This window comes from Lonchura striata, chromosome 4A (genome assembly GCF_050655825.1).
Source record: "Lonchura striata isolate lonStrDom1 chromosome 4A, ASM5065582v1, whole genome shotgun sequence".
NCBI classification, from domain to species: Eukaryota; Metazoa; Chordata; class Aves; order Passeriformes; family Estrildidae; genus Lonchura; species Lonchura striata.
In genome coordinates, this window is record NC_140742.1 from 298,727 (window position 1) to 323,312 (window position 24,586).

At 41.3% G+C, this 24,586-nt stretch overlaps 2 protein-coding genes, 1 long non-coding RNA gene and 1 other non-coding gene across 10 annotated transcripts in view; 1 reads left to right on the forward strand and 3 right to left on the reverse strand.

Moving 5' to 3' along the window:
* The window catches only part of ARHGEF6 (Rac/Cdc42 guanine nucleotide exchange factor 6), a 46,217-nt gene extending 32,728 nt beyond the window's left edge, over window positions 1-13,489 (reverse strand). For 3 of the 6 annotated variants that reach the window (XM_085570546.1, XM_085570545.1, XM_085570544.1), the window contains exons 1-3: window positions 12,031-13,489; window positions 5,756-9,646; window positions 4,662-4,745 (exon numbers count right to left, since the gene is read on the reverse strand). In XM_085570546.1, coding sequence (XP_085426672.1) covers window positions 4,662-4,745; window positions 5,756-5,920 — 249 coding nt within the window. In that variant the 5' untranslated portion in view covers window positions 5,921-9,646; window positions 12,031-13,489. Of the gene's footprint in view, window positions 1-4,661; window positions 4,746-5,755 lie in introns of all 6 variants that reach the window. The other 3 variants (XM_085570542.1, XM_085570543.1, XM_021542154.4) reach the window with 3 other exon arrangements.
* Window positions 41-20,883, forward strand: LOC146763254 (uncharacterized). Its single transcript, XR_014952416.1, has 2 exons — window positions 41-210; window positions 549-20,883. It is a non-coding gene; the product is annotated as an uncharacterized LOC146763254 (long non-coding RNA).
* On the reverse strand, window positions 13,645-24,230 carry RBMX (RNA binding motif protein X-linked). Of its 2 annotated transcripts, none has more exons than XM_021542159.4 (9): window positions 24,200-24,230; window positions 22,710-22,836; window positions 22,406-22,512; window positions 16,814-16,985; window positions 15,627-15,743; window positions 15,169-15,283; window positions 14,926-15,051; window positions 14,748-14,836; window positions 13,645-14,244 (listed from the first exon to the last, which is right to left on the reverse strand). In XM_021542159.4, exons 2-9 carry the CDS (start codon window positions 22,816-22,818, stop codon window positions 13,937-13,939), a joined length of 1,143 nt encoding a protein of 380 aa, XP_021397834.1. In that variant the 5' UTR covers window positions 22,819-22,836; window positions 24,200-24,230; the 3' UTR covers window positions 13,645-13,936. The 2 variants fall into 2 exon arrangements, with proteins under 2 accessions (XP_021397834.1, XP_021397832.1); XM_021542157.4 differs by having other exon boundaries at window positions 14,748-14,851.
* Window positions 22,586-22,657, reverse strand: LOC116183665 (small nucleolar RNA SNORD61). Its single transcript, XR_004148332.1, has one exon. It is a non-coding gene; the product is annotated as a small nucleolar RNA SNORD61 (small nucleolar RNA).
* Window positions 24,231-24,586: the final 356 nt, after the last annotated feature.

Sequence of the window (24,586 nt, forward strand, 5' to 3'; positions counted from 1 at the left end):
CGCGGAGAAGGGAAGAGAAGGGAAGGGGAAGTGACAGGCGGTGCCGCCGCCCCGCTCCGCCCCGCCGCTCGCTGCGGGACGCGGCGCGGCCGTGCGGCCGCAGCTCCCTCCGCCGGCCGCGGGCTGGAGGCACCGGGAGACCTCCGGAAGAGAAGGAAGCGGATAGCAAAGAGCAAAGAGATGGGAAAGGGAAGAGGAGAAAGGCTGGAGGTGGGGAGGAGGAAAGAAAGGAAAAGGGGAAAAGTAAATCGGGGAGGGAAAGGGAAAAGGTGGGAGGGAAAGGGAAAAAGTGAATTAGGAGAAAGGGGAGGGAGGGGAAGGGAATAAAACAAAGGGGGAAAAGGAGGAAAAGAAAAATTTAAAAGAACAGGAAAAGATAGAACAGGAAAGGAAAACCCGCACTATTGGAACAGTAATTGCAGCAGGTTTGCACCCCCCTGAAGAGAAACACTGCAGAAGGGCCCATAGATGAGTCCCAGTTCAGTTGTGGCAGTGAGACCTAATCTCTACTGCCTGTGCCCTTCTGTTTGGGGAACATTCTCTTACAGGGAACAGGAAAATCCCTAGATACTTCAGCACACCAGCAGGCTGCAGTGTGGACAAGGAATGGAGCGCTGCACTGATATCCAGGGTGAAGCCCAGCTGTCCCAAGACCATGGAGGAACAGCCCACACACCTGGAGCCAGGGGTCTCTGGTACACTGGGTCACTCTAACTGCAGACAGACCCATTCTCCAGTGCTTGTGCTGGTTGGTGCTGGGCAGGAGCTCTTGCTTCTGATGTTACCTGGCTAGGAGAGGTAATGTCACTTTGGAGTGAAGCCAAAGCAGAGCAGGATTTGGGCCTGCATGGATGAGGAGCTAAAAGGGTGATGATTTCTCACCTGCTCTCCCACTACTTCAATCCAGGTAATTTGTTGGAGGTTGCAGGCATCTCCAACAGCAGAATAACCTCTGTGCTGCCTGTGATGGTAATTACCATCTGCATACTCTATGATTGTTCTGGACAGCCAGGTTTAATTCAGCTGTTGATTTATCTTGTGTATACTGTTCTTAGTTCACAAAATTCAGACCTTGCCAGAAGTTTTGTAATTGTATTAACAATGTAATGCGGCTGATGAATGAAGGTCTTGTGCTTCTTCACTAGCAAATGATGTTTAGCTATTGATCAGCTATTGTTTTATGCACACTGGTGTCAAGAGCAAAAGCAAAGTTCCCATTTTTGTCCTCAAGCACAAGCTAGGCCAGGAGCCTTCTATGATTTTTCTCTTTCATCATGATCTCTTCCCTGTCTCTTCTACACTAGACTCCAGCTGGCCATCAGGACAGAACCCTTTGTTGTCCACTTCCCACCTCAACCCACCTGCATCCAACTGGCATTGCCTTAGCAGTGCTCACTCACTGGACCAGCTCTTGGGTCAGACACACGGCTCAGATGTTGAAGCCACAGTGTAAATGAAGCACATTCAGGATTTCTGTACTGCTCCTCAGTCCAAATCATGAAAGGATCCTCTAAGGACACTTAAGCTCCAATGAAGGGCCCATGTCTTTTGCTTAGTCCTTTGCCTCAGCAGATCTGGGTTGACTGATATTCTTATAACCTAGATCAAATTCTAGCACTGAAAAGCTGTTGGAAAGTTTTGGACACAGTCTCATTTCACCTCATTACAACACCTGCCTGGTTAGAAGGATGGGGTGATTGCTTGCCATCTCTTTTAGGACTAACACACATGAAACAGCAAAATATTTCAGGCTTCAGTGCTGGGCTGAAGCTAAAGAACAGTTTTGTTATTTATGCTCTGCCATGAGGTGGATTCTTCCAGCTCACACCTCCAGCCTGTAGAATGGCTTCATCTTAATGGAGCCAGCTCATAGCAGGAAGGTCAGAGTGTCCTTCTATCCCTATGTCCAAATGTTTCACTGCTTCTGTAAAACAACAGAAATTGCTGTTTGCCTGTGTCTTTCTTCCGCTTCCTTAGTTACCAGGACAACAAAGGGTAGGAGGGAAGTACATATGTGTAGCTCTGAAAGGGTAACCTCTATGCATTCCCTCCTACTGGGAAAGACTGGCAAGCAATGTCTGTTCAGTGGGAGGTGGGACCAAAAGCTGCTGGAAACCCTACCTTCCACACTGACCACATTTCCTGCATGCTGGCAATGTCCAGTGAAGTGGTGTATTCCATGGCAGCTGCACAAACACCCATGACAAAAGCAAATGGAAGGCAGAGTACAATAAAGGCAAGGGATGCCAGGATGGCATGCTAATGTCGTGTTTGAGAATCCCCAGGATGAAGCCCTTTTTTACAAGTCAGCATCCAGAAAATAAGTTGTGAACTCTCATTTTCCTCAGAATACCCTCTTTTGTTCACATGTGCAACAGGAACAGAATATTTGACCTTAACATACCCTTATCAGTCTCAAGACAGAAGTGGCTCAGGTCCAGCCCTAGGGTACTTCTTCCTATCTAAGGATCAAGAGTTCACTTTGGCATTTGGAGAAGGGTAGAATTTGAGAGAACCACTGGGGTTTGATTTTCATATCCATAGTTGGGGTAAGCAGCATGATGGCTGTCACAGAATTCAAACATAGTAAGCCCAGACCTTTTGTGATGTTACCCTTTCCTCAGGCTATGTTGCTGAGGCAGAACAGAACCCTATTCTGTGCTCATCTTCCTTTTACCTAATACCTGATCACTGCAACTTAAATGCTGATAGATCTTGGAAGCAGAAAATTCTCTGCCTATTCTGATGCTCCAGACATGCTTCCAGAGTAAATGTGATGCAGTAAATAACCTCCTAAAGGGCAATGGCCCTTTCCAAGGCAAACTAGGGATCAGGCTTGAGGGAGGATCACCCATAGGAATGATGCTTAGAGTCTCCTTGTCAAGATGTTCCAAACAGAACAGCTTTTAGAAGGAACAGATGGCAGAGGCTTTGCCTGAGAGGACTCAGAAAAGCTGGCAACATGGGACAAGAGTCGGAAGGAAACATAAGCACTCTGCCTGTGCCATGTCTTGCCCACCATTTCAGCTGTCCTACCTTAAGCCTTCTGCATGAGGCTACAGAGAGGAGCTAGGAAAAAGCAAAATTCATGTATTCACTTGGTCTCTAATACGACAATATTTTGGAAAAGAAAAAAAAAACCAAGAAGAAATTGTTGTCATTGCACTGCAAAATTTAAACTTGAACTAGATAGGTTCAAGTTTTTATTCAGCTTTTGAAGTCTCCTCTCACAGCAAACAGGAAAGGCACACATGAGCATAAGGGAAGCTACTGAAGGCTCAGAATATTTCATTGATGAAATGGGTTATAAATAAGAAAAAAGAAGCCAGAAACCTTGAAATTATTAAAGCCAAAGAAGAAAAGGCACATGAAAGATCAGAGATGGAGATGGACATGCCACGTTGCCTGTTCTGAGTATCTAAAAATTGTGGAGTGTGATTGCAATATTACAGAATGAGCTTCAAAGTTATGAGATGGCACTGCACAACAGGTGAGGACTGTCCCCCTGTCCTACCTTTTAGCTGTTTAAGATTCCCATTTTTTAAAATACCTTCCAGCACAACCATTTTATTATTAGTTTGCAAACAGAAAACTAAACTCAGAAAAATGGAGGAAATCACATGGTCAGTATCAGAAGACTGGCAACAACTGACTCCTGATGCAATAGGCCTTCAGGGATTATAAATCTCTCTTACTATATATATGCTCTTAAGACTGTGCTGCTGCAACAGGCTCCAAGAAATGCATCACTGGGCAACAAAAGACCAGGGAGACAGTTCTGGAATGAGCACATTTTTATGCTGCTTAGCTAAAAAGCTCTAAAGAGAAGAAAGGCCCTTTTCTTGTTTAGACCTTCAAAGGAAAAAAATGCAGCAACAGAGCTATTATGGGTTGGACTTTTCTCACTGTGGTGCATGAATATTCTGTATAATGTCCAAGGATTCTGTCCCTGCTTCTGGCAGACTTGTCTTCAGAAATTTTTTTTTTTCCCCACAATATTGAGCATATTTCAAACAAGACAGTTACAGCAGGATGTTTTTGTTTTGTTTTTACTGCAGGAATTTAAGTCTGACACAAAAGTCTTTAGCTAGTAAAAAAATTGATGGCAAAATTAATTGAATTCTGAAGTGATTCACTTATAATCTGATATTGCAAATATGAGCTATGGTTAAGCATAAGAATTGACACAGATAGGATCAGGAGCAGCCACAAGAAAGGTATCTTTTCACTTCATTAGGACTATTTTTTTGTGTAAGGAACAATTTAATATATGTTTGGCAGAATCTTACACAACAGCTGCAGGGGATGAAAAATATAGTGCAGAATTAAGAATACTTCACCTTCCCATGAAAGCATGGCTAGTATCTGCAATTCCTTCTAATAATGAAAAAAATATTATTAACAGGTCCAGGTTGAAGTCTGTTTAGACAGACCTCCTGTTATTGCTGCATGTTTTGTCTCAAAATATGAGAATCTGTTAAGCTCACAGTTAGTACAGTTTCCAAAATACCCAGACTGAATATTAAATCATCCATGCTCTGATTTATATTAATAAAAAGGATGATGAATTGATACCAACTTTTTCCCTCTGGTATCTGGTTTCCTTTGAGGCTGATCAAACTGGCATGTTACAATAAAATAAAGGATCTAAGTTGACTTACCTCCACTTTCAGAAGTGTGCAGCCTTTCAAGAACTCTTGAATATTACTGATGCAATCAGCTTCATTTTTAGGCTCCAGGCAATACTAAAGAAAGAAAATCCACTGATCTCATTGCATTGCCAGTACTGAGAAGGCCTGCATGAATATTGACATGTGCCTTTTATACTGAATTAGGGAAGCTTCTTCAGAGGGCGGGTGGGGGTGGCAGGCAAGCTGTTGAAGCAGGAAGAAAGCCACTGGAGGAAGTGATGCACACATAGAAGCTGTCGGCATCTTGTTTTGAATGCCAACATACCACAGTGCTGTAAGTGACAGTGGGAGATTGATGACCTTTAGCAACACGCTGCCCTGAACCACCCCAAGTAAGAAAAAGATAAGGAGCTAGCAAAACTGAATTCTGCATAATGAAAGACTCCTTTTTTATAGGGTGGAGAAACTTGAGTAGTTGCTTTTTTAAAAGCTTCTCTTCTGTGTTGCCAGTTCCTATCTCTCATTGGACTCCTTCCCTTTTTTTTTCCTTCAGATTCTTATCACACTTCTGGACTGTGAATACACACCTTGTCAAACTATAACAGGCGGCATTCACATGGTTTCAGTACCAAGAGATTTGCTGGTCTTGGGACAGACCAAATAGCACAGATGCAAGCCTTATTTGCTTATTCCTGTTCCAATCTGCTTCTCCAGTGCATTTCCTAAATAACAAAGCATTTTGCCGTAAGAGTTCTGAAAGAGTGAATGTATTTACAGTTGTAATTAATTATACTGATGTATAAACACTGACACACTGCATATCCTTCTATTCGAAATCAAGATATTCTGATCTCTGGTAAACCAAGTATTTCCTGCCACTGACTGAACATGGGTAAGGGAGTCAGCTGCAACCTTGCAGGGTTTTTTTTTTCTGGATGTAGAAACAAAATCCAGGAACCAAAGCTACAATCATACTTGGCTTTCAATTAGGAACTTAAATGTGACATTTCTCTCTGAAGCTCCTTGCCCTCTCACTAGAGTTACTGGGCCTCAGAATGCCCAGGGCAGGGTTTCATTGAGCAGGGCTCTGTCTCAACGTAGTGAAATACATCAGGAAACATTACCTTTTCTGCAGATCCCGGAAGAAGCCGATTAACGAGTTTGCAAAGCACAGTTCCATCTTTCAGAGAAGTTTTCAGGAACCCCTCTGGATCATCCACTATTTTCTTAGGGGAATTTAAGACTCCTAGTGAAATAAGCCACGTTACAATCTGTTCTTCTGGATTCATGGTGGAGAGCTCTGCTGTTTGAGAGCTGTTCCCCTGTACAACAGTGTACTGGAACCCACATCCGTGATTACATCTTCCTGCTGCAGCTCAAGTTGAAACTACTTTTTTTTTTTTTTTTTTGGCTTGCTACAGAAACCAAATCTTAGGAACTAAAAGAAGTTATCTAAGGTACAAAACTGTTGTCAAAATAAAATAGTTTCTAGCACTCAGTAGGAGACAGGGAAAGCAGATTGTTAACTACATCTTTGCAAAATTATTATAGATGCAAGTATTTTATATGGATAGTTATTACACCAAAAGTATCTCGCATAGGGACTTCCTCCTTGTGGCAGCTGGCACCCTATCACCTAGTAAATTTGGTCTGAACTTAAGGTTATTGCCCAAAGAAATAAATTTCTTAACACTGTAAATAATGATGTATTTCCAGTGTTAAAACAGAATTCAAAATGGTGATGTTTTGGAGGAATGTAGGACTAAATACAGATCTTCAACTTTGTGTGGCTATTAAAATTGCCTTTTACAGTAATTTTCTATTTTCCATTGTCTGATTTTTGAAAATAAATTCTGATCATATATTTAACACATAAATAATGCCTCTCTTCAACTGCTGTGCAGAAGTCCACATATAATCCAAAATGGTTATTTGGAAGATGATCATCTCTCAAAACAATTATCTGGATAACTTCAAAAAGGTCAGAAATTTAAGTAATCCAAAGCTGAGAATAAAATTCCCAACTATTTCACTTGTCTTATTAAGATGTCCCTTTCTACCACCACTTCAGGATCCTCTGTGAAGGTAGTTTTCCACCCTGCCCAAGGCAGCATTAACCACCACTACATATCACAGCAAGTCAGAAAAGTCCAGTCATCTTTATAACCGTCCTTTCACCAGAACAGATGGAAAATGAAGCAATTCTGTTGATGAAGCTGGAACATCATGGCTTGAAGAATCCAACAGGAACAAAGTATCCTAGAGACCAGAATTTCTTGGTTACAAATGTACTCAGCCAATTCCTACCCTGTTACTTAAAGCAGCTTTCTAGAACCCAGTGTTACCAAACTACTTATGATTTAAAGGGTCGGGAAAAACAGAGCAGCAGTGATAAACTGTACACAGTAAATGTGCATGGTTTTGCCTCCACTTTACAAGTCTTATGACTGGTACTGGGACCTACCTAAGGACAACTTTTAAGAGCTACCAGTAAATAAGAACTGTCCTTTCAGGCTTAGACACAGTTCTGACCTTTTTCAGGACTTTGGGATGAGTTCCAGGTCTCTGTAGTGTGGAAATACTCTTAACACATGTCTGCAGGCACTGTGGAAAAAGTGGGTTACAGCTCAATCACAGCTCACTGCTCTTTGGTGAGACACAAATTTATGTGTGCAAAATATTTCAAAATTATGACCCGTTGGCAATTCAGTTGCTTTGGGCTTTCTTTACCACTTGTCATGAACGCTACTGCTTTACAGAAGGAAATACATACATTATCCATAATTTCATAAATCTTTCTTCAAATCTGTAGGTAGCCAAGACAACTACTAATGCTTATTTATCAGTGGGGACACGCATTCAGATATAGAAGACACCTCATCAGAACACAGCAGTTTCTGATGTAAAGAGAAATACTTCCAACACTGAGAGAATTGCATACTTGTTTCATGGAAGTCAGTGTGTCACAAACCTGAACACTGAAGTACTGCACCTACTTCCTCCTCTAAAGGAAACCTTTGGTATAGATGGGCGGGTTTAGTTTTACGATTATTTCACATGCAGTTGCTACAGCCAAGCAGATGTCTGCGACTACAATTAAATGAAAATACTTCCCACATCTTGAACACTTATCAGCTGCTTGAAAGACCTGCAGATACGAATATTCATTAAGTCCAAAAATTTATGGAGTTTTTGATTAGTCACTTCATACCCAACCTCACATCCTTTAGAATCCTTTCTAAACACATTCCAGCTTGTTTACCCACTTCCACACCAAAATTAATTCTGTGGCAAACCCAAGGTATTAAGGTAGAGCCCCTAAGGAACAGTGTCTGGTCTGGTCTTTGGAAAGGCTTCACCTCTGTGTACTTGCTGACAGCAACAAATCAAGCAAATCATCAATCATCTCTTGCAGAGTCAACTTAGTTAAAAAACCTTATTTACAGCCTGATTTATATCAGTGATGAGTAAATAATACAGTGTTTTAAAAGCGGGTGACTTTACCCAACTACCTGTGACTCTGGCAGCATACACATCACGACAGCACAGTGACAGGAGCAAGGTAAGAGATGAGCAGTCACATATTCAGAAACCATTTTTGAGTGGTTCTTCTTGAAGTCACACATACTTAAGTAATTCATTATTTTTTTCCAGCAGAGGGAAAACATTCAACCACAAAGAACGGCACTGGAGTATTTGTCTGCTGCAGAATCTATTGATACGTTTCAACTGGTAGCTTTCAACGACAAAGTCTGACTCTGTCCATGAGCTAATACTGTAGATCAGAGTACATTCTCATTAATTAGGATTTTAGGCAGGCACGAATCATACAGTAGCTGCCATTTGGCATTACACTTTAGGTAGGATGATCCAGTTCAGCCTGAACAGCAGTGCTCAACACTGTAAGCTAATAGAGTACTGTAAAAGGAGTCAGTACAGAATGTCCCTCCTCCTTGCAGAAGAGATACTGAGAACACTTTGAAACAATAACCTTCCAAGATGTAACACTAGTAATCTTGACTACCATCCAAGTGCCTCTGAGAAGAATATGTTTTTCTTTTAAATTAGAAAATAAAACCCCAAACCCATAATACTTGTTAACAGTAAATTTATTTGCCCTGGGAAATACTGCAGTTCTACCAATCTGTTATACAGATTTACACCTAGAATCTGTAGCCCATAATTGAGGCTCAAAGCAATATCCTCACCCCAAACATAAAGTTTAAATCTCTAGACAAGGTATACATGCTTTTTCTTCTTTAGCTACTCATTATGAACTGAGGGTTGTTTAAATGAGATCGGTTTATGAAGTCAGTATAAATTTTATTATTCATGATTGTTCATGGCTTTTCTACATGAAATACCAGTGCCTGAGGATTCCAGTCACATACACTGGCATATCAATATGTATGTAAGAGAAAAATACATCAAAATCAATACAAAGTTTTGAAGGAAGCACCTACTCCCAAGAGATGTACTGCTGTCCAGTGTACATAGAGGAACACTTCATTATTCTGGCCATTCATCACTAATGCTGTCTGAGTACACCAACACTCCCCTCTTCTCAATCCAGAAGGTTGGGGCAAAACTGTTAATGTAATAAAGCAGAACTTTCTGTGTTTTCTTGGTGAAGTCCTCTGTATTCAAGAGGACTAAGACTCACTTCTGTGTAACCTGCTCTTTTTATCAGCATAAATGGCAAGCACAGACATAAAAGCCAACCGAAGTATTTTGCTGCTAGGATGTGTGTGTAACGAGCAACAAACCAGCTCACTCTGCACTGCTGGAAGGTGCGAACTATGGCAGACAGCGGTTCGCTTCCACCAGAAATTTTATGTATATCCAAGAGATCGGTAGTGCTACTTTCAAAGGCAACTCCTGAATGCTTACACAATCCTCTAGAAAATGGTGGGCAACACTACACTCAAAAGCCAGGCTGCATCAGTTGTGATTTGTTATCCTTTGATTTTCCAATGCACATCCACTGCTGCACTGCCACCTTTTAGTCGCTGCAACTGGAAAAAGGAAATGCAAGTTAGTACCCTCTCAGAAGCCAAGAGATAAAAATGCTAGATTATCTTTGAATTCATTTTATATATACAGTTAATGCATTTGGATTGTATTTGATCTGTTCCAACATTATGAGAGCACATCAATAGCTAACTATAATAATCAAAATGCCCTGAGAACAGCTTGTATTAATGCACACTGCTTGTGTAACACTGTCTCCAGGGCAGGTACTAAGTACCACAATTCCTGGGTGTATTCCCCCTTCAAATTCTACTCACCACAAAATCCCACCAGCTCTTGGTAATCTCAACATGCTACTCAGGAGTTCTGTTATACACTGGTATACATACTGGTATTAATCTGTAAGCAATAATGTGCTATAAATAAAACAGAACTTGCAATCAAGGGAAGGTATACAGCTGGCAATTTCATTTGCACCCTGATTTTCCACAAGGCTATTATTACCCTCCTTGCCATAAATTAAGGTCTATTTACTGCTCCCTTAACATTGGTACCATGCCTGTTAAGGATCTGGAAACATTTAGAAACTGAAGAAAAGGCTGACAAAGTGCACTTTTGTCTCCAATATCCATATTTTATTACAACATGGTTACAACAGATTTACTAAACTGAAAAAAAGCACCTATTTTTTTTTTAAAGGAAGCTTTTTCACTTGTCAAGAATAATTAAGCTTCAGCTTCCCAACAGAGAGAACTGAGGTGCACACACATTTAGTTTAAAATGTTCTGACACAACCTATATGATGATTTGTCAATATCTTTTGAGGTCTCCTAGAATGCTGCATTAAAGACAGCATTTCATCCTCTTCATTAGAGGATTTAAGACCTACATCTGGGTCAAACTATAAATTTCAAAACTGACTCCTGGTGGTTTTTTGCAGGTGAGTGGGGAAATGAAGGGGAAATGCTATTTTTAGACCTATTTCCATAATCCCCTTTAGTGGCACACTAGTGACATCAGTGATTTTTAAAGGAAAAAGGTTAAGTTTTCTTAACATTTAGCAACACTTATTGTGAAGTATCCTTTCAGTAAGACTAATTTAAATATTTCAACAGTCACATTTTAAAATGTAAACAAAGACAAGGATAGCATTTGCTGGTTGAAATTTTATCAAGTGTCAGAGAAATAAAAAGCTGGTAGGGCAGTAGCTTCTGTTTTGCTTAACTTCATGCATCCCCTGAACAGAAAAAAACTTGTGATGATTCTGTATATTATCTGAAACAAAACATATTTTTCCTTTATTATCAAGGTAACGGCAGCAAATTATCAGGAGTGTTTATAAAACATTACTAGCATATTCTGTCAAGGGCATTGCACTGTTATTAAGCTGCTGTTACTGACACTCTATAGGGAGAATGAATTGTAACCAACTGAGGCGACAGACATCACACAATATACAACAGAACTTATCCTTCCCACAGGATAGGATGTCCCTGGTAACAATGACCAGCTGTCAGATAAACCAACTACACAAACTACAGCTTTTTCTTTTTTACCATTTTAAAGTTGGCTCTTGAAAGTAGAATTTGAAACTAACAGCAAAATAGGTTCTTGCATTTACAGACTCAATGAAGTACATAATAAGAGTACACATGCTTCTTTACATAAATGCTTCTGCTGGAAAATGTAGTTGTCCTTATCCTTTAATCTCAACTAGATTTTATCAAATTCTGCACACACTAAGTTACTTCCATTTTTTTACTAGCAATTATTTAGTAGAGAAATTTTATTTTCCAGAAAGCTAGGTTAGCATGACAGCCACTTCCACTTTTTTCCTTCTGAGTTTTCAGAGAAACAGGAGCAAGACACACTTTCACATAAAATCCAAAGACAGCTGTTCTTGAATCTTCTTGAAAAATTATTTTAATAGGGTAGGCTTTAGAGCAACAAAACACAGCTGCTCTACAGTCTTAAACCATCCTGGAGGCACCTGAAGTCTGCAGCTTAATCCCAGGACTTCTGCAGAGATCAATTCCTAATGCAAGATTATACTCAGTCTAATTGCTAATCCAGCACAACATTTAACAAGACTGAATAAATGTCTATACAACATTTATTATTGCAACTCTAATTTTTATGGTCAGCTGTTATAAAAATTCATACTCAGCACTTTCTGCCCCATGACTTGAAGTGAAGTTGTAAACATGTTTTTCTTTAGCTATAATCAAACTGGCCCTGTTTTTGCAGACAAGTAGTGTCTTGCTGCTGTTCCTAAGCTGGTTGGTTTACAAAACCTTCTTAAGCCTCCTCCTACAAAATTTAAACAGAAGTCAAAAACAACACTTAACTATGAAGAACATCTGTTCAAACCTACAAATACAATGAGCAGTGAACTTCCTTGCAGCTATTACACTGCTGTAATATTTACCTTACATATTGGTACAGGCACCACTCATGTCTGCCATCAACAGATGAACCAGCACTATTTCAGTGGTATCTTCTAGAAGTTATCCCCCTGCAATAAGAGAAGATATAACAAATTCAGAAAACCATGTTATACAGCACAAGCTAACCTACAGTAATTGCCCCCATTTCAAAACAATGGCACAAGTTTGGTTTGCAGATTGTTCAGTTGCAAGGTTTTACTACTTCTTTAAATGGTGGAGGATTCACTGGCTTGGAATGGACTGGAATGGCTTAGAGAAAGGTTGCATGGCTTATGTATTCTCATTCCTTTTCAATGGTGCACTGCCATGTTAAATCCTTAAGTTGAATGACAAAATTTACTGAGGACTAAACAGTAGTACAAAGGTTTTGGGTTTGTGGTTTTTTTGCTTTTCTTCATGTTTACTATATTCAAGAGTATCTTTTGAACTTCATGGCTTCACCCAAGTTCTAACAACTTGCCACAAGCTATGCCACATGTATCCCTGGGTATCCCTGCAATGCAGTGTCAAACTAAACAGTTAGGCATCCAACTAAACATCAAGTCTGCATTTCTTGCTTCCAACTCCCAATAGTTGAGCTGATTTTTATCAATCTAAACAAATTCCTGATTTCACAAGGCTTTAATTTTGTTAATGTGCTGTATATGCACCCTCTTTAAGCATCTTCACTGAGAGATACTGGTCACAAAACACCCCCTCCCCACTCCACATGGCAATACTGTGTCTCTACAGTGAGCTGCATCACAGCTTTAGTTTCAAAACTGGTGCCATAAATGTTTTTATCCAAGGATTGTTGAATTTGGAGAATTTCTAATGTATTGGGGAATTTATTTTCCTTTTTTTATTTAATCTAGACAGCACTTCCATTGCCAGGACATGCAGCTTGTCTTACTGTACTAGAAGAAGGTAACTTGTTTCAATTTTGACTTAGACTGAAAAACTAGTTTGCTTGCTTACCATCTTTGCTGTTTCACAGTCATTTGATGCTCTTAATCAGCTGTGGAATGCTGAAAGATTCACTTATTTTAGGAAGCCATAAGCCTTTCAGAAGTTGGAGAGAAAGACTTCTTTGCTTATCTTATTTTCTCCTTTGGAATCAAAGATGTTCCTTTAAAAGTGAAACACTACAGAGTTGCAAAAATTTGAAACAGTGTGAGTAAGCATTGATTTGCAGCTTCTTTGATGAAATTGGTCAATGGTTTGTGGGTTGTTGTTTTTTTAACAGTATTCTGTAGCTGACTTACATGAACATGAGTTTTTTGCAGGGGAGATCTTTAAACTCCCCATGAAACAGTAGGAAGGCAGAATAGAGCACTATCCACTTGCTTTTTCGGCTTAAGTGAATGAAATCCTCTATTTTTCTTTACACAGGAATCTGAAGGCATTTTGTACTGGGAACACTGCGACTTCAAATTCTAGGCACAACTGAGCTTTTATGTGGAATCATCCCCACCACCCTCCAAATCGCAACCAATACTTTCAGAATGAGATGCTGAACAGGTAGAGCTATCCATCTCCATGTTAGATGGTTGGATGCTGTGCGGAAGATCTTAAGAACAGCTTGTTCCACTCATGATGAAAATCAGATGGAAGTGTGGCATTTCAGGGAAACTTTACTTTGAAAATTACAACACTAGTACACAGCTCAAGCTTATACATTTAACATCTGCTTTCTGAAAGAAATGTTAACAATTTTGAAATGATATTAAACATTGTTTCAACTTTCTCTCACAAAAGCATAAGTCATGGAGGGGGGAAAACTTAACAGGCAACAATAAAAAAAGGTTAAAAACAACTTTTCCTTTTAGTAGTCCTCTGGTAGTAAAGATAGAACAGCTTCCACATTTGAGAAATAATCTGTCTTGGTCCAAAAATTTAAGAGTGTTTTTAGTATCTGCTTCTGCCTCCACCTCTATCGGATCTGCTTCCACCACGGCCACCACCTCTGGGTGCCCCGCGGCTTGAACTACTGTAAGAATCTCGAGGAGGTGGATAGCCCCTTTCCATGGATGGGGGAAGACCCCTGTCTTGTCTTCCAACACGATCACGGCCACTTGAGTAGACATCGCTTCTGCTGCTTGAGTAACTTTCTCGGCTTCCATATCCATCTCGTGTGCTGCCGTAATCATCATAGCGACTGCTTCCACCATATGATGGCGGGGGCCCTCGAGCAGGTGGAGCACTACGTGAGTTACCTGCAGGGTCAATGGTCAGGTAATATGGCAACACCATAAGTTATATAGAACAATTTCAAATCTGAATTTACAGAATTGCTGGATTAAAATGTTTACTGCTACTCTTTTTATATGTATTGAGATGGTCTTAATAAAATCTGCCACACTAATGGTATTTTAAGTGGGGATTGCATATCAGGCAGTGACTGGATTTAAAATTCTGAAGGAATGAAGATGGTGTTTGTTTATTCAGGCAGGCTCTTTAACTGGGTATTCCAGTACAGCTTGTTATTTTGGAGAAGAAACTCAGCCATATTTTCCAGAGACAGCTGTCATTCTGAACTGTAGACTTTCCTTCTTTAGCTTATAGCTTATTAACAAGATGACCAAATGATAACCAACAACTGCACTGTCACTGTAGGGAAAAGAAAGTGCGCCACTTCCCTCTAGAACACAAGCAGCCTACTCAAAATCAGATGTTATGACATCTGTACATTTATATAATCCTCAAAATGGATTCTTACCATAACTCTCATATGAATCTCTGTAGGAGCCTCCACTTGGATGATCCGAGTAGTCTCTGTCACGTCCACCACCGTATCCATCACGATCACTATAGGAGGAAAGACTACTAAGACTTAGTACCAATCAGACAGCACAGCAAGAGTACAGTGACAGGGAGAAAACTCCAACAGCAGGTACCTATATCCCCTGGAGGGGTATTCATCACGTGAACTGGAATGACCATAATCACGATATGCGTAGTCTCGGGGAGGTGGTGCGTAGTCCCGGGTATCCCTGGAACTGGGATAATCTCTGCTTGAGTAACTACGAAGAAAAAAAACTGAGATGTTAGCCATATGTCCTAACAAAGAAGGTCTAGAATCAAGACCCTTCTCCAAACAAAAAAACACTTCACTAAAATAAAACAGAGGAAGAATTTACCCATCTTTAGTGCTATAGCCATCATCTCTTGGAGACATGTAGACATCTCTCCGTGATGGCATTGGCTCTCTGCGTGGAGGACCACCGTAACCATCTCTTCCACGTGACACAGGAGCTTCAGAGAAACAGTCCATTTAATCAGCATTTAGCCATGCAGAACATTCAAGCAAGTGCTAGTAAATAGCTTAAAGCAATTTAATAGGACCTCTGGAGCCTACATTTAGAACATTTTGCATTTCTGCTTGTACAGTTTTATAACAGCACTAAAAGAAACATGTTCAAATTGCACCAAATTGTTCCCAACAACTAGAAAATTATACTAGTGTGAAAGGAACTAAAGGTTAGAAAAACAACACACTATTCCACAGCAGACTGAATCAATGATTTGCACTAGTTCCTAAGGGAAGACTAAGGTGCTAGAGCTGACTAAGCAATTAATTTAGTCAGGAAGTCCTTACCTCTTCCTCCCATGCTACTGCTACGCACTGGTCCTGAAGGTGCAGATCTTTTAGGTGGAGGGCCCCCACTTCGTGGAGGCGGACCCCTCTTCATGGGAAGTGGCCCTCGAGAAGACCCTAGAAGGAGAAGCCATGAAGCAATTATTATTTCCGTGATACTCACCTTCATTTTCTTAAAGCCTGAACTATGACAACCTAAAGGTGCTATTATAACCACTACACAATCAACAGTAACCCCCTAAAACTAGGCCTTCAAAGCCTTCTCTTATCTTCTAGCCACTATTAAATGCTACTGGCAGAATTGAGAGCCAAACTTTCCACAGCCTAAATTCCTGTCAAGAACTGTCTTTTAGAACTTATCCAAAAGCTACAGGGTGTGACACAAGGGAAAAAGACAGCTGATACCTGTAATCAGTCACAGCTTAAATGCTTAACAAGCTACTGTTCTCAGAAGACAAGAGCCACCTGGGAGGATGTACTAGAGAAGAGCCTACAGAGGGGAAACAGAGGTAATTCTACCAAGTCTGCAGAACCTACTATACAGACTCTTTAAGACAGAAGTTGCACTATTTCCAGCGGGTTTTTTTTCGGCATTACATCTTTTACTGTTACACCTCAAGTACTGCTTGCTAGTTAAATGAGTTTTGTTTTGATACTGAAAAGTCTGAATAAATAGTTGTATCTTAATCAATATCCAGTATCACGTCATATACTATCCTTACACTTAGAAGGCTTCAACTCAACAAAAAAAATGTTTAGCTGCCCTAACTCTCACTCTGATCTGGAAGGATCAGCCCTAAAAAATTTCTCAGTTTAGACCTCTTGCTATTAAGAATGAAAGGCAGTTTCCTTTCCCTGGTGGTAGCGAATCACTTTTTCAACTTGAATACCAGAAAGCTTCCTTTCTCACGTGCAAGGCAGGAGTTCTGCTTTTCTTTCATAGGCAAAAGTCAAGTGGAGTGTTAGTTGTAGAAAGGAATCTTCACATCTGAAAGCCTTTTCTTAAGGTGTACTTGCCTAATCAAAAATTTGACTAAACTGCCGAGATCATATTTCATCATTTTAATAAAGAACAAGGAGTGCACTATTCAGGTGTTTGACTTTTTTTTTTCCAGTAGGATTATGTCATCTTCCAATGGGATTGTCTTGTGTTGTCGAAGTGTATAATGAGAGAGGTCAATACATACCCAAGTGACTCCCTCTTGAAGGTGGTCCTCTCGCGCCACTTCCGCCTCTTGCGCCTCTAAGGCCCCTGGGAGGACCTCTGCTTCGGGGAGGGGGTGGCGGCCCACGCCTACCACCACTTTCAAAGGATGGCTTGGTTGCTTGTTCCACTTTAATTGCCTTCCCATCTAATGACTAAAGAAGAAGCTGCTTTACTTACTGCTCAGTCATGTTTGTATTTCTTAAATCAAGCCCCTCTTGCTTCACTATTTATAGGGCTTCCATTTTATAAGTTAGAGCAACTCTAGAACCGATTTCAGTCTTCAGTATTAGTCCCCAAGTACTCAGCAGCATGTTGGGCCTAATTTCAATTTCTACAGTACTTCATTCTTGTGGTATTGATGGCAAAAAAACACAGAGCAGCATCAGAAAGGACTTTCAGTGAAAATACAAGTGTCCAATGATTACGGCAGCCCCACGTCATTTATTCTGTAAATGAAACATCATATATGATCTACAATTTACTTTCAACTGCCACGTACTTTTGTACTAAACTAGGAGTGCACCTGTAGTTACAAGATTAAGCTGAAGGTAACTTAGCTTCTGTCGGGATTTCTGGCAATAGGGAGGCCGTTTAGCACATTTTCTTGACGTCCTGATAAAACGGTGATCGCTGAAGTATTTAGAAGTTATTTCAGCATCTATACAGCAGACCGAGTATGACAATTCACCCCTTTATTCTAGTGTTTCAAGCAGGGTTTTCAATCAAGGTGACTGTCATAATTTACTCTACTACTTGCTTTTCCACAGGGAAGGTGCTTTGTGGTTGGGGTATTTTTGTTTGTGGGTTCTGTTCTGTCGTTGTATTTTTTTTTTTTTGGTGGTATAAAAAAAGTAGAAGCTTTTGCTGCAATACCAGGAACTCTGCAGACAACTAATATACCTCAAACATGAGCAGGTACTAACATGTTGAGTAACTCAACCTAGTTAATCAAATTTCTGTATTATCATTAAACACCAAATGTTTGGATATTATAGCAAAATCAAGACCACAAGCTCTGCTAAAATTAGTTATTGCATGCCCATCCTGGCAAACATGGTTTATTTGCCTTTTTTGTCAGTTAAATATTTAATTCTGCCATGACAGCTAATTAATTTTCAGGCAGAAAGTGTTATTTATTGCACTTCTTTGCTGCAATAAATGAACACAAACATGACTGCTAGTAATATCTTTATCTACACTGCTAATAGGATTTTATTGAAGTACTGAATATTTTTTGTTTTCTGTCAAAATCTAGTCTCTCTGAAAATTCACTGTAATAGTGCATGTATTTTGTGACCTCAGAGTTGTAGTGATAATTTGAAAACCTGTGTACATACAAAGGTTCAACTTGATCCATTGTGAGGGGAAAAGAGTAAGAAATACCAGCAAAATCATATTGGTCTTGACTTTGACTAAGTGCAATATTTTACTTATGGAAGGTTTCTCAAAGAGCCTTTTGGCATGACAAACTGAAACATCCATTCTAATGACTGGAACTTCTCAGTTTGCATCAAATTGATTAGCCATCATAATTAATCTCTCAGTTTAATCCTTCTCAAGCAGGAACAGAGGGCTTGAAGCCTTAAGCTTTGCTATGGCCACTGCTGTCCTCAAATTCATGGCAGATTCTTGACAGCTTGTTTTAAATTTAGAAAGCAAATACTGTAAACACTGTCCCCTTCTGCTAGTATGGGTTCTGAAAACTTGAATGCTAGGTGTAAGTTCTTTCATTTCTGTCAGGTAGGAGGTACAGTTTTCCTGTAATTTCTCCTCCTATTTTCTTCTGCCTTGCACTTAAGCATCTTACCTTGGCAAAAGATTGTTTCTTTGCAAACTGCTTTACAAAAGTAGTCTTAAATAGCTATTCCATAGGTCCAGAAAGACCTTCCACTAGGTACAAGAATGTATTTTTTGCTAACCAGAAAATATTTGTCAAAGTTAGTCCTATTTCAAAGCAGAGGGGACATTTTACGGTTTCTTAGCTCAAAGATAAGTCTTAGCTCACCAAACATAAAAGTCACACAACCCATCTCAGAATAAGGAAGTTTTTTCAATGAGCTCAAAGCACAAGCTGTCAACATGAACACTCATTAGTTTCTTTTTATAACCTTGGTTCAGAGTGTTATAGAAGCATATTTAATATGATATGAGCACCAGAAAGTCAAGTCACCCTGGTGCTAAAAAGCATGGAAATAATTTAAGCTACTAGTAATTTAGAACAGTAATAGTTTGGCAAAGTCTCCTATGTGTGGAATGAATAATCTGCACAGATTTGTAAAGTGAGACAGGGAACTTTAACCAAACACAATTAGAGAACTATCCTGCAAACTGTTCCACATTTCAACAGAAAAGATGAATGAAATTTGCATAATTTTGGGAGCGGGGCAAGAAGTCAAGTATTTCAAAGAAACTGTTACAATAACTTGCATGAAGCTGGTCCTAGCACCGCACCGGGTTTTCCTCTTCAATGGATCACTTCACTGTTGATGCTGCAATGACTCCATTTCTCCATGTTCCTTGATGGCACATTGAGTTTCCTTTTGCCATATATATCCAAGAAATGAAGATCCATTTCTCAAGAGGCCAAGCTTCTGTACATTGTATCACTTCTTTCCCAAAAAACAGGAAGCACTTTCTGTCAATCAGACAACCTTCTGTAGTGCTGAGTACAGTATACACTGTAGGGATTGTAGCATCTGCTTCCATCCTCTTAACACAGACCAGCTGGCTTGGCAGGTCTACACTGGAATTAAATCTTTGGTTTGTCCTGATCCCTTTGCCTAAGGTCATATCCTCTCTTTAATTATCCACTTCATCTTTAAAGATGTATAATCAGAAGGTCATGAGACCAGCCCACTGCACCAAACAACCATTACAGACTCAGGAGCATCCACACTGATGTCCAGGTAAGCATGTGCACTGTGTGTGGCATCAGGATGTAGACTTGACAGCCAGGAATTAAGATTCTTCTTAAGGAAGACTGGTAAGCTGCTATAAAGTACTTCTACATTTCTTTTGCACTGATCAGACATGATAGCATTGATTAAATCTAGAAGACAAAGTAATTGAAGTGAGAAATCTCCATCCAACTCCAAAAATAATTATCTTGTGATCTCTTTCTGCAGGACAAGCTCATCTTCAACAAGCAAGCTTTGACTCATCTACGCTTGTCCCAATATAGAGAGAAATATAGTTGTTCACATATTACCCCTCACCCAAATTGGTGCAAAACTGTGGATATATTTTCATAAACATTTGCAAAATAAAAAATCAAATGCCAATTCGTTCTCGCAGAATCTATTGCAGTCAGCCTCTTCTACTGGCTACAACCTCAAATTCCTTTGGGATAACAGAATGAGCAACAGACAGGCAATGCAGAACTCTTCTCCCTGGCCAGACAGGTCACCTAACTCCTTATAGACTGCTTGAACTGCAGTCTGCACAGTGCTTCTACTGCTGCTTCTCAAGTGCATTAAAATCTCAAGAACATGCCAATCCATCTTTTCCAAATGGACAAAAAGACCTTCAAGTTGTGATTTATGACAATTGCCTCTTCTCACACCAGGCCTCAAACACTGCTCTTCCTCAGAATTTGAATGCAGAGTCCTTTTGGAATACAAGCAGTACATGTTGTCCAGAAGGCTTTCTGAAGATGAGAATGAGAGACCACCTCATGAGTATCTTTCATATCCATGGTCAAAGCAAGTTGGACCAGAGGACATTCTAGGCCAAATCCCATCTGAAGAGGTTATTTTCATACACTACTTGCTGTTCTAATTTCAAAGCAGATGAAGGTACTTCTAGATTTATAGTGAAGATAAACCCATGAGAATGATGATCCACAAGGTCGTCATTTCTAGCATTTCTTGCCAGTAATGCAGATTGTGTATTCCAGAACAAGTAGACATAACCTCAGCCACAAACATTGTCTCATTTAGCTACCTTACCAAGCAGGACTCTCCCAAATGTTTCCAATGTGACCAAACACAGGCCTCAACATTCAAGATACAGAACAGTTGGTGATTTTCAGAGGGATTTTTATTTGCAAGCTGCACTCCACAAACATGCAGATCAGTGACCGAGTTTCTTTCAGTCTGACAATTACCTATTGGTCCTTGAAATTACCTTATATGAGAGTTCAGTGACCACTTCAGAGAAAATGAATTATTTAAGCATGGTAGTAAAAGTCTTTAGAACTGTAGCAAACTAGACAGTGGAGAAATAAAATTCAATAAATGGAGCACCTTGACAGATATTTAGGCTGATATAGAACATCATCCAAATTTGCCACTCTCTGCCTTGACAAAATTACTAGATTGCTTAAAAGGGAAGGAAGTCTTCTAAGAGAGGAACTCTATTGTGATAAGGTTGTCATGAAGCACTCAGAAACATCAGTACATGAAGTAGAAAACCCACTATCCTTCTGTAACACATAGCCTGCTGTAACACAAATACAAGAGGTTCTACTATTTGTGTTCACGAACACTACACAAAGCTGATTTTCTTATTCCTAAAGTTGTTTTACTTACTGTCTGCAATAACTGACATTTTTCTTTCACTTCAGCTTCTTAAACTAGCAAGACAAATATATCAAAATCCCAAGTATCAATCACAATTACTCAATGTTTATTCACTTTACTTGAATGGCATCTCAAGAGACACTGCTTACAAGGCCAGTGCAGTGTGACCTAAACACAACCATTCACATAATGCACAGAAAACCAGAGTCTGCAATTCAAGTGACCTAAGATAGCTTTCACTGCCTGAAGAGACAGCACCTCTATGAAGATAAGCAGTTGCTCACCAGAAAATTGCCAACTTACATCTACCATTTCGAGCACATGCCACAACAGATAAAGATTACAGCAGCCCACAATTCTTTGACAAACTATCCTGGTATTATCTTGGAACTTGTGCTGCAAGTTTCTGTATTTTTATTTTTAAAAACATTACACTTCTTACTCTTAAAGCTAGACTATTGCTTTTTAGGGTGTAAATGAACAAATTCAGCTGCTGGCTAACTGCAAAGCCATCGCACATTAACTGGAAAGATGCCCCTCACACAGACCAAGCAGATCAATGATGCAAGTCACAAATGTAAAAGATTATCCACCAAATACCAGATAGCTCATCAGTGCTCCAACACTCAAGGGAAGTCACAGTCAACCCGTATTAAGGGAACAGTTAGTAATTTTCAGGTAAGTCACTTCCCTAAAGTGTAATTTACATAGTACTGCATTCAAATACGATCAAAAAGGAAAATCCAACCCAAAAATCATTATTGAAACATGCAAGAATGTGAAAAACTCCCCAGCACTGATTAAGGAACAATAAGAAAAGAGCATAGCTGATTGCCAGCCAGACTAATTTTTCTATTAGCAAATCCATGAACAGGAGAAACAGATTTCAGCTTCACGGAGACAGAGACATTTTGTCAAATTTCAAGTTACAACTTGTCTCCATGATCTCCTAACCCATTCTCTTTCCAACTTTTATTACCAGTTGATTTACCCCAAAGATTAACTGTCCTGGTCAGTAGCAAATGCAACATATAAATGGTCTTAATTCCTACCTTTCCATTCATATCTCTGGCAGCATCTTTTGCATCTGCTGGACTCTCAAACGTGACAAACGCAAATCCTCTGGACTTGTTTGTTTCCCGATCTTTCATCAAAAGGACTGCAGAAACAAAGTCACATCAGCCTTCCCTGTAATTCCCTGTAAGGAACACTTAACCTTTATTTAACCTTTTAAGCTCAGAACTTCTTAGAGGACATCTAAGCGCTATCATTTCAGATGATCAACGCCAAAAAGTCATCACAGCTATGTTGCTGTTTGTTTTATACTATTACCATCTTAAGAAAAGCTCTTTTTACCTTCCACAATGCGTCCATATTTGCCGAATACAGCCTCAAGGGCTTTCTCATTAGTCTCTGTGTTCAGGCCCCCAATGAACAGCTTCCCAGGACGATCTGCTTCAACCATTTTGATTCTGTAAATGACCTACAAAAAAGAATGAGGCCATTATTAACAAAACATCAGACTGCAATACAGACTTCATGGTATATAAATGACTTCTGTCCTCAAATGTACAAGCAAATATTCTTCAGAAATCTATTGGGTAAGAAGTATGAGGCATATAAAAAAAAAAAATAAAGTAATTAGAATTTTTTGTACTGGAAGCAACTGGCAGTAGTATTAACAGTTACTTCTTCGTATTATATAGTGTGTTTAAAAGATATTAAATAGAACTTTGAATAGTCGAACAAAGCACTGTTAAAATGAATCAATATTGGTGAATGCAAAAACTCTTCAAAAACTGATGTTCCTTTTGTCCTTTGGACAGCAATCCTAGCACACGTTTCCTTTAAAGCCTGGACGTTTTAAGTAATTTACTTAATATGTCAAAGCAATACAAAATTGTTAACTCTTCAAAGCATCTAAGGTCAGTACTTTAAAATTAAATTCCTTCTTTGTGTCATTAAAAGTACATGGAGACTGTGCTCAAATCCTGGCCCATACAACATGTGAGACTGAACACCAGACCACCACTGCAATTCTACACATCAATGTAACAGCTACAGCCGCGGGGGCGGGAGGGCTTAAAGAAAGCCCATGAGCCGAAGACAAAGCCGGCGCCTGCGGACGAGCGGCCCGCGTGTCTGCAGCGCGATGGCGGGAAGGGGCGCGCCGGCTTCGGCACGCGCGGGGCGCGGACAAAGCGGCCCGAGGGAGCGGCGGCGGGGCCGGGCCGGGCCGCGGCAGCCCCGGCACACGGGGAGCGCGGACAAAGCCGCCCGAGGGAGCGGCGGCGGGGCCGGGCCGGGCCGCGGCAGCCCCGGCACACGGGGAGCGCGGACAAAGCCGAGAGAGCGGCAAGGCCAGGCCGGGCGCGCGGGGCCGGACTCGGCTGCGCTCCGGGCACGGGAGCGGGGGGGCCCGGACCCTCCGCGGGCTCAGGCACCGCCACAAAATGGCGGCCAGCCCTGGCAGCGGCCCCGCGCCGGGCGGCCTCCTCGGCGCTCCCTCTCCGCGCGACTCGGCCCCGTCCGAACACACAGGCGCGACACTCTCGCCGCTCCCCCTTCGCCCTCCCCCGGGACGCTGAAGAATCCCTGCACATAAAATGGCAGACACCGCGCCTGACACGGCCAGGACCCTCCTCGCCCCACCGCAACGGCGCGGGTCCTGCCGTCCTAACTGGAGCCGCGCAGGGAGGGATCGCGGGGCGGACCCAGCCCCGCCGTGACTCCGCTCCGCCGTGCGCGGCGCGCCACGCGGCCTGCACCCCGCGGAGCTTTCGCCGCGGGTGCCCGCAGCGCCCCGCGGTGCCGACCGCAGAGCCCGAGCCCGCAGCAGCGCTCACCTCCGCCCGCGCCGATCCGCAACTGCGCAATGGGGGTGAACAAAGGCGCTGCGGGCCTTTATAGCGCTGCGTCACACGGAGCCCCGGATGCGGCGGCGGCGCCGAGCCTGGCAGGGGGCGCCGAGCCCGGCAGGGGGCGCCGGTGGGCCCCGGGGCCGGTGCGGCGCTCCCGCCGCGGCAGGGGGACAGCGGGGCCGGAGGGGACGGGGCCACAGGGCCCGAGAGTCCCGTCCTGCCGGCAGCGGGCTTTGTTTGCCGGCTGCGCCTCATCCCGAAGGATTGAGGGCCCATGGGTAGTGCTGTGTCCAGTTTTGGACTCCTCATCACGAGAAAGGAGCTACTGGAATTAGTAATAATCACAAAGATGATTCGAGGTCTGGAGGATCT